Raw genomic sequence first — 12,093 nt, 5'->3', positions numbered from 1 at the left:
GCACAAAGCTGAGTTACTTGGATGTATCAACTGTCCTTGGTATTTCAGGTGTTGAGAAGGTCATGATCGGGTAAAAGTTTGGGTTTCACTTATGTACACAATTTTATCTCCAATCCAGTTGAATTATCACAAATTCCATGGTTGTAGTGCACTTTTGTTTTTAGAAAGTAGTGATCTCTTGAAGATATCTCATGTCATCAATGACCGAGATTTCTCGTGTCCAACTGTTGGAGAAGCAAACAAAAAGCAACACTAGACGTCCTATTGTAACACTTTCACCGAATCACTGCATCAACAGCCAACAAACTCAACTCACAAGAAATTACGAGTAGACCGACTAGTACTTTTTTATGTACATGTAGAACCAATATTGATGTAACGATATTCATGAAGCAACAACACACATTATCATCAACAACGGCACGTAGATGCCTTTCAGTATGGTTGTTCACGACCGTGTTGATGCTGTTTGTTTTCGAAACAACTACAGCATTCTCGTCATCACTTGTTTCGTATATGGATTGGAAAACATTGGCTTCATCAATTCGTGCATCAACAAGCTCTTCGTATCCCATCATTGCAGCCGATAATTTTGTTTCATTATTTATTTGGAAAGATTTGAATATTACTAATTTGGAAGACCTTGCAAAGAGCTATTTCGACAGCAACAACGATAACAAAAGGACCTCACCACTCAAATTCTTTTCGTATGAAACCTTGACTTCGTACGATATGAAACGAATTGCATCCATGATTTTAAATTCTCAACGCCAATTGTCATCCAATTCGCGAAGACCAAGAAACAATAATTTGGTGTTTCAACAACACGAAACGATTGATTTCAACAATCCTAATCGCCACTCTAATATATGGACTTTTAAACAGATCATTATTGCGGATAAGAACACAGCATGTCTTCTTGGTTCGTTTTTGAAAATTTTGACATTTTAATGGAGACCCCACAAGTATTTGCTGAGAGAATTCGAGTGGCTAGAAATCACATTCAGAAACGAAAACAGAGTTCCGATTATTTGAATATGAATGACTTTGACATTATTCCATTGTTTCCTTTAAATTTTTGGATTTACAATTCAACAACAACACCAACAAACTTCAATCTAGAGGACGAACTTTCTAACCTTCTGCTTTCGGATCTAGTTGCAAATACAACTCTACAAAATCTAACTTGTACTCATAGTATCGTTCATGACTCGAGAGTGATTGAAAGAATGCATGGTGTGATGGATTTCACACCCAAACAACTCTCATGGTCGTTCCAATTTATGAACCTTACTTTCAACCCTTCTTATAACTATACATTTCTTTATAGAGTATTGCAAAAGTATCAAACTGATTACTCGACACTAAATGGAAATGTTACTTTAAGCACCTCACAAATAGATACGTTGTTGTGGCCTTCTTCGTGTCATTACTGTCTCACAACAGGATGTACAGCTGAAAATTGGAGATATAACGATTCATTGGATTTTGTAATTTTTTGTTTGGGATTTGTGTTTTACACCTGTCTATTTGTCACACGTGCCTTTAAATCTCCAGTGATCTATCGAAAATATGGAATTGTATTTGTGGGTCCTGTACTGATCATGGGAACCTATCTTTCCATGGTAAATGCGTTCAACAACACATGCCTCGAGTTAGGTGTCATGTTCACAGTATATTTAGCCATGTTATTGAACACTATTTATTTATTCACCATATTGAGGTACTTTTATTTGAGGAGTCTGTATGAAATTGTGAAGCGTGTCAAGTATCCTAGATTCTTCAAATTTTTGGCAAGTGACACTATTGGTTTTGTTGTCACATTAATTTTACCGATTCCTCTGTGCCTTATTTTCGTTACTCCCGTTGCAGTCATCTTCCCAAATTACGAATCAATTCCATACAACACTGCAATCAATATAACCATTGCACTTTCATGCGGTCTCTCGTGCATTGCTGGCGTTGTATTTGTTTCATACGAAATGGTGAAAAATCGAAAGGCTATTCTAAAATTTGGATTTTTAAGATTTCTCATCTTTGAGGATCCCTTTTATTTCAGAGTAGATCTTATTTCAATGGCAGTTGTATTGATCTTACTCATCTTATTAGCCGTTATTTTTCTCATAGAGCCAAAATCATTGTAATTTTGAGATTTGTTGTGGGACTCATGCTATACATGATATGTGGAGGAACTTCAATGATTATGCTTACCATTGAACAATTCAAAAACATGAAAAAAGGTCAAACCAAAGAATACAAAACCACTCTCCTAGATGAATACATTGAAATGCTCATTCAAGATAAGAATAAGGACTTGAGTCAGCTCTTCCGATTATACTGTGAAAAATCGTTGGCACTCGAAAATGTACTTCTTATGGACACACTCGTTCACATGAAACGAAAATCAACAAGTATTCCTATTGAGGCATTGAAAGAAATACAAGAACAATTTCTAGCTCCCTTCTCGACCTATGAAGTCAATGTTCCCATGAAAGTGAAAAGAAGTATTATAGATGCCATGGATGATGCTTCCAAAAAGAACTTGCAAAAAGTGAATACCGAAATTTTGAATGAAATTATGGTCGAGACAGAATACAACTTGCGTTCAACGTTTATGAGGTTCCAAAAAACGAATGAATTTATGCAATGGGAAGAGATTTATCAACTTCAGAAAGATCAATCAGCATTGACTTGATTCAAGACGAGGAACCAATCAATTTGCCACTCAGATACTGCTTCACAAGTTCCAGCAAGCTTGTGAAAACGAGCATAACTTTTTCAAAAAATTGAAACCATTCACTACTGACGATATGCGAGCGTTGAGTAAAGGACGACAGATGGTAGTGTTGGGAAAATCATGTTACAAGCATCATCATTCGCAACACCACAACATTGCCTGTATTTCATTCTTCAATGATGGTTTTAAAACCAACAACGAAATGAGCAAGATGATGATTCCAAATCAACAACAACGAGACTTCACTTCTCAAGCCTGTTCATTCCGAAGGAACTTTATTTCATTTTGGAATGAGAATAAACCACCATCTTCATCCGATTATAATAACAACAACAAGGAGAATGCAACATCTGATCAAAAACAAACATCCACCACAACAGCACCATCGGAAGAAACAGGAAAAACAAGCACCTCATCATCATCATGGATTGGAGGAATCAGTGGAGTACTCTCTACTGTCAAGGACACAGTTTCATCAACAACCGAAACTGTGATGAACGCCAATGTTATTCAATACATTAATGATTTAATTCATTATTTGAAAAATATTAATATTACAAAATTGGAAAGTGATGCCAAGGAAAAAGCCTTGACCACACTGCAAGATGCTACCAAGCATCAAGAGCAGGTAAAAACAAACGAATCTGCAAAAACTGAGCAAGATGAAAACGAACAAAAATTATTACTCTCGTTTAAGGATGTTTTTCAAAATAATGATCATCCCTTACATCACATGAATATTGAAAAGAGCGGACTCTCCAAGGTTTTGAATTTAATTCCCTTTTTCTCCTATGTAGAATTAATGTTTAAATATGTAGTTTATCAAACCATGAATTTGGTGTTTGAGGCTGTTGTGTATGGAAATTTCCTGAGCAAGGAACAAAAACAACAAGTCGTGAATGAATTTTCAAGCATTGTTATCAAAAATTCATTGGATCCTATGGCAATGGCTATAGAGCTTGTCGAGTATTCGAGTCAGAAATTGGGAGCTGACGAGAATGTATCGAAACAGCTGGCCTATGTCACCTCATTACTTCCCTACATGAAAAAAGTTGCGTTGTTTGTAAAAAAATTTAAATAATAAATTGTAATGTAAATATTGTGAAAGTGTACGATATTGTGGTTGAAAGGTTGGCAACAGCTTTTGATGTACTTCACTTAATCGAGTGTCAGAAAGAAAAATTGATTGGAATCAGCTCAAGCAAGAAAAAATGTCTGACGTGAAACCGCAACAACAACAAGCCAAGAAGCCGCAACCATCAATTTTGAATACTTTGAAAAAACTTGGAGGATTTAGTTGGAGAGCCATTGTGGAACCAGCAATCAGCGGAATGTGTATGGGTACGTTTTCGGAATTTGTAAATGAAAGTGGATGACGGTACTGATGGCTTGATTGGAATTTTAAATAACAACAATATTATGCATGATGATGAAATCATTTGAAAAACTTTTCGGAAATTTAATCGTTTTATGACTAAAATTATGTAATTTGATCAAATTCTTTCGGATTTAGCTTTTGGACAATTCTTTGTACGCAAAGTCGTCTATTACATGCACTATGAAAATTTATCGTTTACTGAAACCATTCTGAAAGGATGGCATAGATTTTTGGCTGATTACCTTCCTACCAATACCTCTTCACAACCTACCACAGCTTCCCAGTAATAATAAAACCCTGACAATGTCACTGTAAACAAAAATTAATAAGGATCTCAATCATCACGATCTCAAGAAAGTCAAAAAAAATGTATCGAGAGGAACGTGGATTACAAACAAATTCACATACCATTCCGAAAGATAACCACAACAACAGCTCATTCCGAAGCGCAATACGGTTCAGAGAAGGCTTTGATATGAAAGATTCAGATCGAGGGGAATGGGTTTCAATAGTTGAAAACCCAAGAAGAAATCCCTTCATGGAGAATGTACAATTCAATGAGAATATTAACAACTCGGAACGATCATTGAGAAAGGATCATACATTCAACGAACCAATGTATAATCAATTTAATCAGGATAGATATAGACTCAATGATGTACAACGAAGATTGGTTGCCGAACGATTTACAACTCAAATCATGAACAAACTCTTTCATTGGTTCGAAAATACGAAATTATTTAAAACGTCAATGCAATATGCCAATGAATGGAGAAGTAAAATGTCCAAGAACCCGTCCTATGTTATGAACGAGAGAGCTCTCTCAAATCCATATGAAGCACGATTTTACAATTACAGCCACTACAATCAGGGCAGTGCAATTTATTCCAGACATGAATCATTTATTAGAAATATTGTTGATTCGATTATTACATTCAGAAAAATGCTTTTTTCTGCCGCTGGATTGGAGGGTGAAACAAGCGGTAATGATGAAGAGTACAACGATCGAAAGTTAGCTGAAGATATTGCTAACAGAATTGATAGATATACACTTCAAGAACGAAGAGGAAGAATGTATAATCAATCCAACGTGTCAAATTATTGGAATGCGAATAACAATGTACTCCAATCACAGAAGAAATTTACCTTCACTGACAGACTAAAACAAGTGTTTGAGGGATTCTTGAAAATTTTCAATGCAATCATTAGACTGATTGTTCGAACTCCACAACGATGATGAGCTTGACAGAATGGAACTTAGTTCTTTTGTCTACTCTGAAAACTTTTTTATCAACAATTTCAGTATAGTCCAAATTTGGAATTATTTCATTAATAGTTCGAGATGTCACAAGACCAGCTTAAGCCACAGTAAGCAACCAAAGAAAAATGAAGCCAATATTCATAGCCGTCACGTTTATTGCTGCGTGCTTGCACTATTTAATGTTTCGGCCTTACTCCTTCATGACTGCATTTAAACTCTACTTTTTCGTCATACACGTTGGAGTTGTTTCCATGGTTCGCGGAGTCAAACTAGTGTTTGGACAAAAGAAGAAAATTCAAACCTCCGATGAAAGCAAATTTCAGAGACAAGTTGGATGTGCACATTTTGCTCTCGGTGGATTGGGTTTATATTGTTTAATGATGGGAAATACGTTTGAATATTTAGTATCGATCGCCATTTTGACCATAATTTTTCATGTGGGTTGTGGAATTTTAGAAATTATGGATTCTCTCTCTCAAAAAACAAACAAACCCAACCATGAAAATAGCGATTGGCTTATGAAAAGTTTGTACAGTAGTGTATTCATCCCAATCATTACAGTGATTATGGTTTTTACAACTCCATACGGAGCAGTCGAACATGCTCCACCGAGTACAACTTACCAAGTGTAGAAGTCGAGTTTTGAATTTCTCGGAAATAAATTCCTTCTTCCATTACAATACGTCAACAGTGCAACTTGGAACACTCAAATTGCCACATTTGTGAGATCTTGTATTGCTTGCAACAACTCTACTAATACAATACGCGCAGATCTTTTTGTAATCTCGAGGAGTAACGGATCGTGTCTCAAAAACGTATAAATATCTCGAGTGACCTTCCAAACTCATTGTCTTCAACAAAAAAACATCAACACATTCACTTCAGTTCCAACACCTTTATTAAGAAATGGCTTCCTCTCAACAACAGCAAGACCATGAAATCGTTGCCAAAGGAAACAAGCTTTGGGAAGAGATCTTTGCCAGTGGTCAAGTTGCTCAACGATTGGGCGAATGCTACTTACCCAATGCTCAATTGACTCACTTTGGTACCTTTGCAGCAGTTCATGGACCAACTGAAATTGCCAAATTCTTCCAAACTGTTCTTCATGATAGTGTTGGTGCAAGAAATCCCAAATTAACTTCTCATGTCATTACTCGTTTGAATGAAACGACAATTTATGAACTCGGAAAAGTGAAAGCAGAGTTGGTGAGTGGAGGATCTCTTGAAGCTCCATATACTGTAGTTTGGCAACGAGATGAGGCTACTGGAGAGTACAAGATTATTTATGATACTTTTTAAAGAGATTGGTTGAATTTCGCAATAAAAAGTGATTTAAAGAATTTAAAAAAAATGTTCGGAAACCAATCCAACCCAAACACAGAGGAAATTCATTGTAACGTTCATCCGGGTGTCAGGAATGATGAAAAAGCTGTAAGAAAAAATAATATACGAGTGGTTCAACTTGTTCGGATCAATCTTGTTGATTTTTCAAACACTCCACCTCTTCATCATGGAAACCTTGATGATATTCGGGCTTGGAGATTTTATTGAAAATGAAATTCTCACGGCAACAATTCGGAAAGAAGAAATGGCTTGAGAACAGAGAAATGAAATATGAAACTTTTTTTCCTGTTGAATTTATGAATGATAAAGAATTTGTGTTAAATCACATCAAAAAATATGGCTATGGATTACAATTTGCATCAAAATCTTTAAAGGAAGACAGAGATTTGGTATTGACAGTAGTTCAACATTGCGGATACGAGTTAGAATTTGCAAGTAATAAGTTTTTCAACGACCAACAAGTGGCATTAACAGCTATAAAGCACTACCCATATGCACTGACCTATATTTCGGATGATCTTCGAAATGACAAGGAATTTATGTTAGAAGCAGTTCGACAGAATGGACGAGCTATACTCCATGCCACCAATACGCTCAAAGTAGAAATTGCATCAATTGCTGTTAAACAAAACGATGAAGTATTGGTGTACTTAGAAGAAAGCTATTTGAAAGCCCACACAGAACTAATTTTTGACATAATTAAGCAAAATAGAAAGGCATTTCGATGGATACCAAACGATTTACTCAAAGATCATGTTTTCATATCAAAAGCTCTTGCATTAATATTTCCAGAAATTGAAAAAATAGACTCATTTGATTATTCAAAGAAAGACATAATGCTTAAGGTTGTTCAAGAATTTGGATTTTTACTTGAATTTGCTTCTGATGAGCTCAAAAACGATAGAGATATTGTTTCGAATTCAGTGAGAAATCTTGCTTTTTCTCTTCAATTCGCTTCTCCTGATTTGAAGAATGATAGAGAAATTGCGTTGATAGCTGTTGTTCAAGACGGTTATGCATTGCAATATATCTCTTCTGAATTGCAGAGAGACAAAATAGTTGTGTTATCTGCTGTCAATCAGAATGGACATGCACTTCAGTATGCATCAGACGATTTGAAGAATGATAAAAAGATAGTTTTATCAGCTGTAAAAAAAAGTGGCTGTGCTCTCAGGTATGCATCTGACGAGTTAAAGAGTGATAGGGAAGTTGTGTTGGCAGCAATACAAGAAAATAGTTGGGCTCTTCAATTTGCAAACGATGAGATGAAAAGCTGTGAAGAAATTGTGATGAAAGCAATCAAAGAACAGAAAGGTACCATTCAATTCGCTTCTAAAACATTGTTGAGCGACAAACAATTCCTAATAGAAGCTCTCAAACTTGGATGTGACAATGTTCTTGATTATGCACCAACAGAATTTATTGAAGACAAGGAATTCATATTACAAACCATCAAGTATCAAAATGTTGGAGCAGTTCGATTCTGTCATTATTGTCGAAACAAAGAAGTAATATTGGAAGCTGTGAAACATAATGGATTTGCATTATGGTATGCAAGTGAAGAGTTGCAGAAAGATCCAGAACTAGTGGTGCAAGAACGAATCGAACAGTGCTACTATGGTTCTTATGTAGGTGTCTACAATCATGATTGAATAATTTATGATGACAAATATCAAAAATAAAAAAATTAAAAAAAATGATTCGATTAGAAGACGGTTTGGATCTCAAATTTAATTTCGAGAAACAAATTGATATGGCCGATGAAGCGGAGATGGCCAAAGATCAAAATGTGTGTAAATTCTTTCTCAAAGGACAATGTAGAAAAGGAAAAGATTGCCAGTATAAACACATACAACGACAGACATCAAAGGAAAAGGAAGTGGTTTGCAAACACTGGCTCCGAGGTTTATGTAAAAAAGGAGATGGCTGTGAATTTCTTCATCAATACAAGGCTGGTAAGATGCCAGAGTGTTGGTTCTTTTCCGAGTACGGAGAATGTAGTAATCTAGAGTGTATTTTCTTGCATATAAAACCCGAAGATAGGATCAAGAATTGTCCATGGTATGAAAAGGGATTTTGCAAACATGGTCCAAATTGTCGATTGAAACATATTAGAAAGATTGCTTGTCCAGATTATTTGGCTGGATTTTGTGCAAAAGGACCAAACTGTAAATTCTCTCATCCCAAGTTTGATGTTCGGAGTAATGAAGCAGAAAACGATGGTGGTGCAAAATTTATGGAGAAACTCAATGCGGAGCGACAAGTTGCAATGGAAGGGCAAAATACTCAAGGAATGGGTCCACCTCATCATCATCAGGGCGGAGGGGGTGGTCGAGGACGAAGACCACAACACTATTAATGATTCCGTTAATCATCATTCTTCACGATAATAATTTATTCAGCAATAGAAGATGTTAATTTTCTCATATTTCCCAAGCCATGAACACTGCATAATGAGCACTTGACAACGACATTGTTACACAATTCCACACTACCCATTTTACAACGATCAGCAAAACTTTAGATTGACAAGTTATTGATTTGATCCATGCTAAAGTCAACTCGCAACCCTAGAATATTCTTAATTTCGCTCACTGAAAAGCCCCAATGTTGTGCCGATTCCCAGATTTCCAAAAGGTCATCAACTTCTGTCATTTTCAATAAATATGTAATATGTGTCAACCTGGAAAATTTGCTTCTTACTGGTCGTTCTGTCTTTGTTGCAAAATATTCCATAAATTCTCGTAAATCTTTGTCAACTTGCACGCCTCCGAAATAATTGAATCGTCTCGTCAAAATCAAGTGCTCCATTCGATGGCAAAGAATGTCAATGGCTAACTCCACAAGTTCTTCAAAATTAAACTTGGTCAAATATTTCTTGTACAGATTCAGTACTCGATCCATATCACCAATAAATTTCTGAGTTAATGAGTTGTTGAGTTCCTTAGAAGCAAATTGATTCTCCGTTAAAATATAAAACTGTGGGTTTTGACTCAACTCTCTGTTCAGCAAAAAGTCAATGTCTCTCTCAATACCTAACGCATATTCTTGAGAGCTGACCACTTTTCTAGTATACTTTCTTAATTGTTCAGAGAAGAAAATTGAGCTCTGCACAAGATCTGAGGAACAGCTCTTGAGTTTCATTCTATCAGCTGTAAACATTTCCTGAGGTAGATTGACGCGACGCTCCTTGAACAGTCGATCCTCATAATTCCTATCGAATTCTTTCTTTAACTTTAAAATATATTCACTTGATATTTGAATATTATTAAGAGATTTCTGTACAAATTGTAAAAGCAGAAAATTATTGAGTATATAATTTTTCCATGTTATAAATGGTATAAGAGTTATAAATGCCATCGCAACAGTTCGTTAACACTTACCAAAATCTTTACAAAACGATCCTTATCGTTGGTGTGTTCCAGCGAAATGAAATGTAAATCTTTTTTGGTAAATTCAAAATATTCACCGCAAAGAATGGTATTGATATGATTACATATTGCGCATATAACAGAAATATTTTGAGAATCTATAGCCCTGTTTAAGCTCTTTCTCAAAATGAAAAATACATCGTTAATTACAGAGGAATATTTGGTTGTTTCGTCATCCTCCTCATCGCTTGAGAGCTCCTCTTCATCACTTTCAAAAAAGTCTTCGTTGGATTTTGATACAATTTGATTGTCGTTTGTGTCATCGAGTTGAAGCGCCTTTACAAAGCTCTGTTTCATGAAAGCTTCATCAATGGGAATGTAATAATTCATTACTTCTTGAATCTTTCTGTATGTCATAGGATCCTTGGTAAGAATATACTTTGGATTGTTGATGTGTGCACTATCAACTTTGATAGCATACGACTTGGAGAGAATAAATTGTCTATACACTTCAATATTGGAGCATATATCAGCCATTTCTTCAAGGATGAGATCCAAAACTCTTGGATCATCTGGAGCAATTTTCTTGTTGCTTGTGATTGGGCTATCAGAGCGAGGTACAGGAGAGGTAGCTCGTTCTCTTTCTATCTTTTTTGTTGGCATGTTCTTTTTGGAGAGTAATTTGAGAACCTCTGATAATTCTCGTTTTGTCTCGTAATGATCGAGAATCTTTTTGATCATTTTGTCACAAACTTTTTGAAGAGCATTGATGAGGTAAATTGTACATTTTTCTCCACCAAAATTAAGTGACACAAACTCCTCATACTCTTCAATGTATGATACTATGACGTCTAATGTTTGAGTAATAATGTCGATAAAGCTTGTTAATCCTTGCTGTTGTTGTTTTCTAATTGTCATGTATCGTTCCATGTCATCTTCTATCGTGTTAATTTCTATGGGAAGCTCGGATATGTTTTGTAACCCATCGTGCACCACTGAATCAAGCTCTTGTCTTGCCTTGTCTGTCAAATACTCTGTATACAACTCGAGACCTTCTTCTTCTATACAAAGAGGAGCAAACAGTTTTGAAAATCTCTTAATTTGTGATTCATTTTCATCATTAAAAGCCTCTTTCAGCTTCAATACTACAATTTCTTTGATTTTCTTTTCCGAAGATTTAAAGAGAGTATTTCGTCGCTCCTGTTCGTCCTCGCTTTCTTGTTGATCTCCATGTTGCGATTGGCTTAATTGATGGACCAGTTTACTTCGATGTGAATCGTTGTTAATGTGCAAAACTCGGCTCACAAAATCCACTGCCTTCTCATATTCTCCAACTTTAATAGCTTGTTCAACTCCTTCCACACAACTCTTCATTCCGATACTGGCCTCTACTGCATCAATGGCAAGTTGTACTCGTTCTTGAATGGCATGTAATTGTCGAACTTTATGGCTCACTCCTTCCGCTAATTTAAAGGTATTTGAAATGGTTCTTCCCAGCTGTACTGCTCGCTTCTCAATCACCTGCACTTGATTTTGAATATCTGTTAAATTTTCTACTTGTATTGCCAATGCATGCTCATTCTCCGACATGATTTTATTCAAAGCCTCTCGTGATTGAACTTGTTGTTGTTTACTTTCTTCAATGACTTTAAATACTCGTTTTAATAATTCCTCATCTTCATTGGAATTTGAGAGAATATTTGAATATGATTTCATATTGATTTTCTTATTTGAGTCTTGTCCTTGATGATACCGATCGGTAGGATGACCATGGTCATCGGAATTGTTCAGACTTTTTCTATGGTTGTTTGATGATGAGGATGAGGCTCGATCATTTTGTTGCATTTTTTAATAGCACACAACCAACACGTTCTGTTTACACGTCGTCGTTATTGGTGGAGAACGTTTGTTCACCACAAATGGCCATTTGACGATCGTTCCTAGGTTCAATAAGAGTGTGGATTCCAAGAAATGAAAATAGTATGAAAATGTCCTTATGGCG

At 35.8% G+C, this 12,093-nt stretch overlaps 10 protein-coding genes across 10 annotated transcripts; 9 read left to right on the top strand and 1 right to left on the bottom strand.

Annotated features, from left to right (window-relative positions):
• Positions 1–911: 911 nt before the first annotated feature.
• On the top strand, positions 912–2,144 carry C9374_001883 (uncharacterized protein; the record flags this gene model as incomplete). The annotated part of the gene is made up of 1 exon (XM_044691239.1): positions 912–2,144. The coding sequence occupies one exon, from the start codon at positions 912–914 to the stop codon at positions 2,142–2,144; it is 1,233 nt and encodes a 410-aa protein (XP_044550840.1).
• An 86-nt stretch (positions 2,145–2,230) lies between these two features.
• Positions 2,231–2,695, top strand: C9374_001882 (uncharacterized protein; the record flags this gene model as incomplete). Its single annotated transcript, XM_044691238.1, has 1 exon — positions 2,231–2,695. One exon carries the CDS (start codon positions 2,231–2,233, stop codon positions 2,693–2,695), a length of 465 nt encoding a protein of 154 aa, XP_044550839.1.
• A 244-nt stretch (positions 2,696–2,939) lies between these two features.
• On the top strand, positions 2,940–3,818 carry C9374_001881 (uncharacterized protein; the record flags this gene model as incomplete). The annotated part of the gene is made up of 1 exon (XM_044691237.1): positions 2,940–3,818. One exon carries the CDS (start codon positions 2,940–2,942, stop codon positions 3,816–3,818), a length of 879 nt encoding a protein of 292 aa, XP_044550838.1.
• Positions 3,819–3,948: 130 nt separating this feature from the next.
• Positions 3,949–4,402, top strand: C9374_001880 (uncharacterized protein; the record flags this gene model as incomplete). The annotated part of the gene is made up of 2 exons (XM_044691236.1): positions 3,949–4,078; positions 4,251–4,402. The coding sequence occupies 2 exons, from the start codon at positions 3,949–3,951 to the stop codon at positions 4,400–4,402; spliced, it is 282 nt and encodes a 93-aa protein (XP_044550837.1).
• Positions 4,403–4,482: 80 nt separating this feature from the next.
• C9374_001879 (uncharacterized protein) lies at positions 4,483–5,352 on the top strand (the record flags this gene model as incomplete). The annotated part of the gene is made up of 1 exon (XM_044691234.1): positions 4,483–5,352. One exon carries the CDS (start codon positions 4,483–4,485, stop codon positions 5,350–5,352), a length of 870 nt encoding a protein of 289 aa, XP_044550836.1.
• A 149-nt stretch (positions 5,353–5,501) lies between these two features.
• On the top strand, positions 5,502–6,008 carry C9374_001878 (uncharacterized protein; the record flags this gene model as incomplete). The annotated part of the gene is made up of 1 exon (XM_044691233.1): positions 5,502–6,008. One exon carries the CDS (start codon positions 5,502–5,504, stop codon positions 6,006–6,008), a length of 507 nt encoding a protein of 168 aa, XP_044550835.1.
• Positions 6,009–6,282: 274 nt separating this feature from the next.
• On the top strand, positions 6,283–6,675 carry C9374_001877 (uncharacterized protein; the record flags this gene model as incomplete). The annotated part of the gene is made up of 1 exon (XM_044691232.1): positions 6,283–6,675. The coding sequence occupies one exon, from the start codon at positions 6,283–6,285 to the stop codon at positions 6,673–6,675; it is 393 nt and encodes a 130-aa protein (XP_044550834.1).
• A 254-nt stretch (positions 6,676–6,929) lies between these two features.
• On the top strand, positions 6,930–8,372 carry C9374_001876 (uncharacterized protein; the record flags this gene model as incomplete). Its single annotated transcript, XM_044691231.1, has 1 exon — positions 6,930–8,372. The coding sequence occupies one exon, from the start codon at positions 6,930–6,932 to the stop codon at positions 8,370–8,372; it is 1,443 nt and encodes a 480-aa protein (XP_044550833.1).
• A 44-nt stretch (positions 8,373–8,416) lies between these two features.
• C9374_001875 (uncharacterized protein) lies at positions 8,417–9,079 on the top strand (the record flags this gene model as incomplete). Its single annotated transcript, XM_044691230.1, has 1 exon — positions 8,417–9,079. One exon carries the CDS (start codon positions 8,417–8,419, stop codon positions 9,077–9,079), a length of 663 nt encoding a protein of 220 aa, XP_044550832.1.
• A 161-nt stretch (positions 9,080–9,240) lies between these two features.
• On the bottom strand, positions 9,241–11,936 carry C9374_001874 (uncharacterized protein; the record flags this gene model as incomplete). Its single annotated transcript, XM_044691229.1, has 2 exons — positions 9,241–9,999; positions 10,104–11,936. The coding sequence occupies 2 exons, from the start codon at positions 11,934–11,936 to the stop codon at positions 9,241–9,243; spliced, it is 2,592 nt and encodes an 863-aa protein (XP_044550831.1).
• Positions 11,937–12,093: the final 157 nt, after the last annotated feature.

Source organism: Naegleria lovaniensis, assembly GCF_003324165.1.
Source record: "Naegleria lovaniensis strain ATCC 30569 chromosome Unknown tig013, whole genome shotgun sequence".
Classification (NCBI taxonomy): domain Eukaryota; phylum Heterolobosea; class Eutetramitea; order Acrasida; family Naegleriidae; genus Naegleria; species Naegleria lovaniensis.
This window is presented reverse-complemented; position numbering and strand designations above follow the sequence as displayed.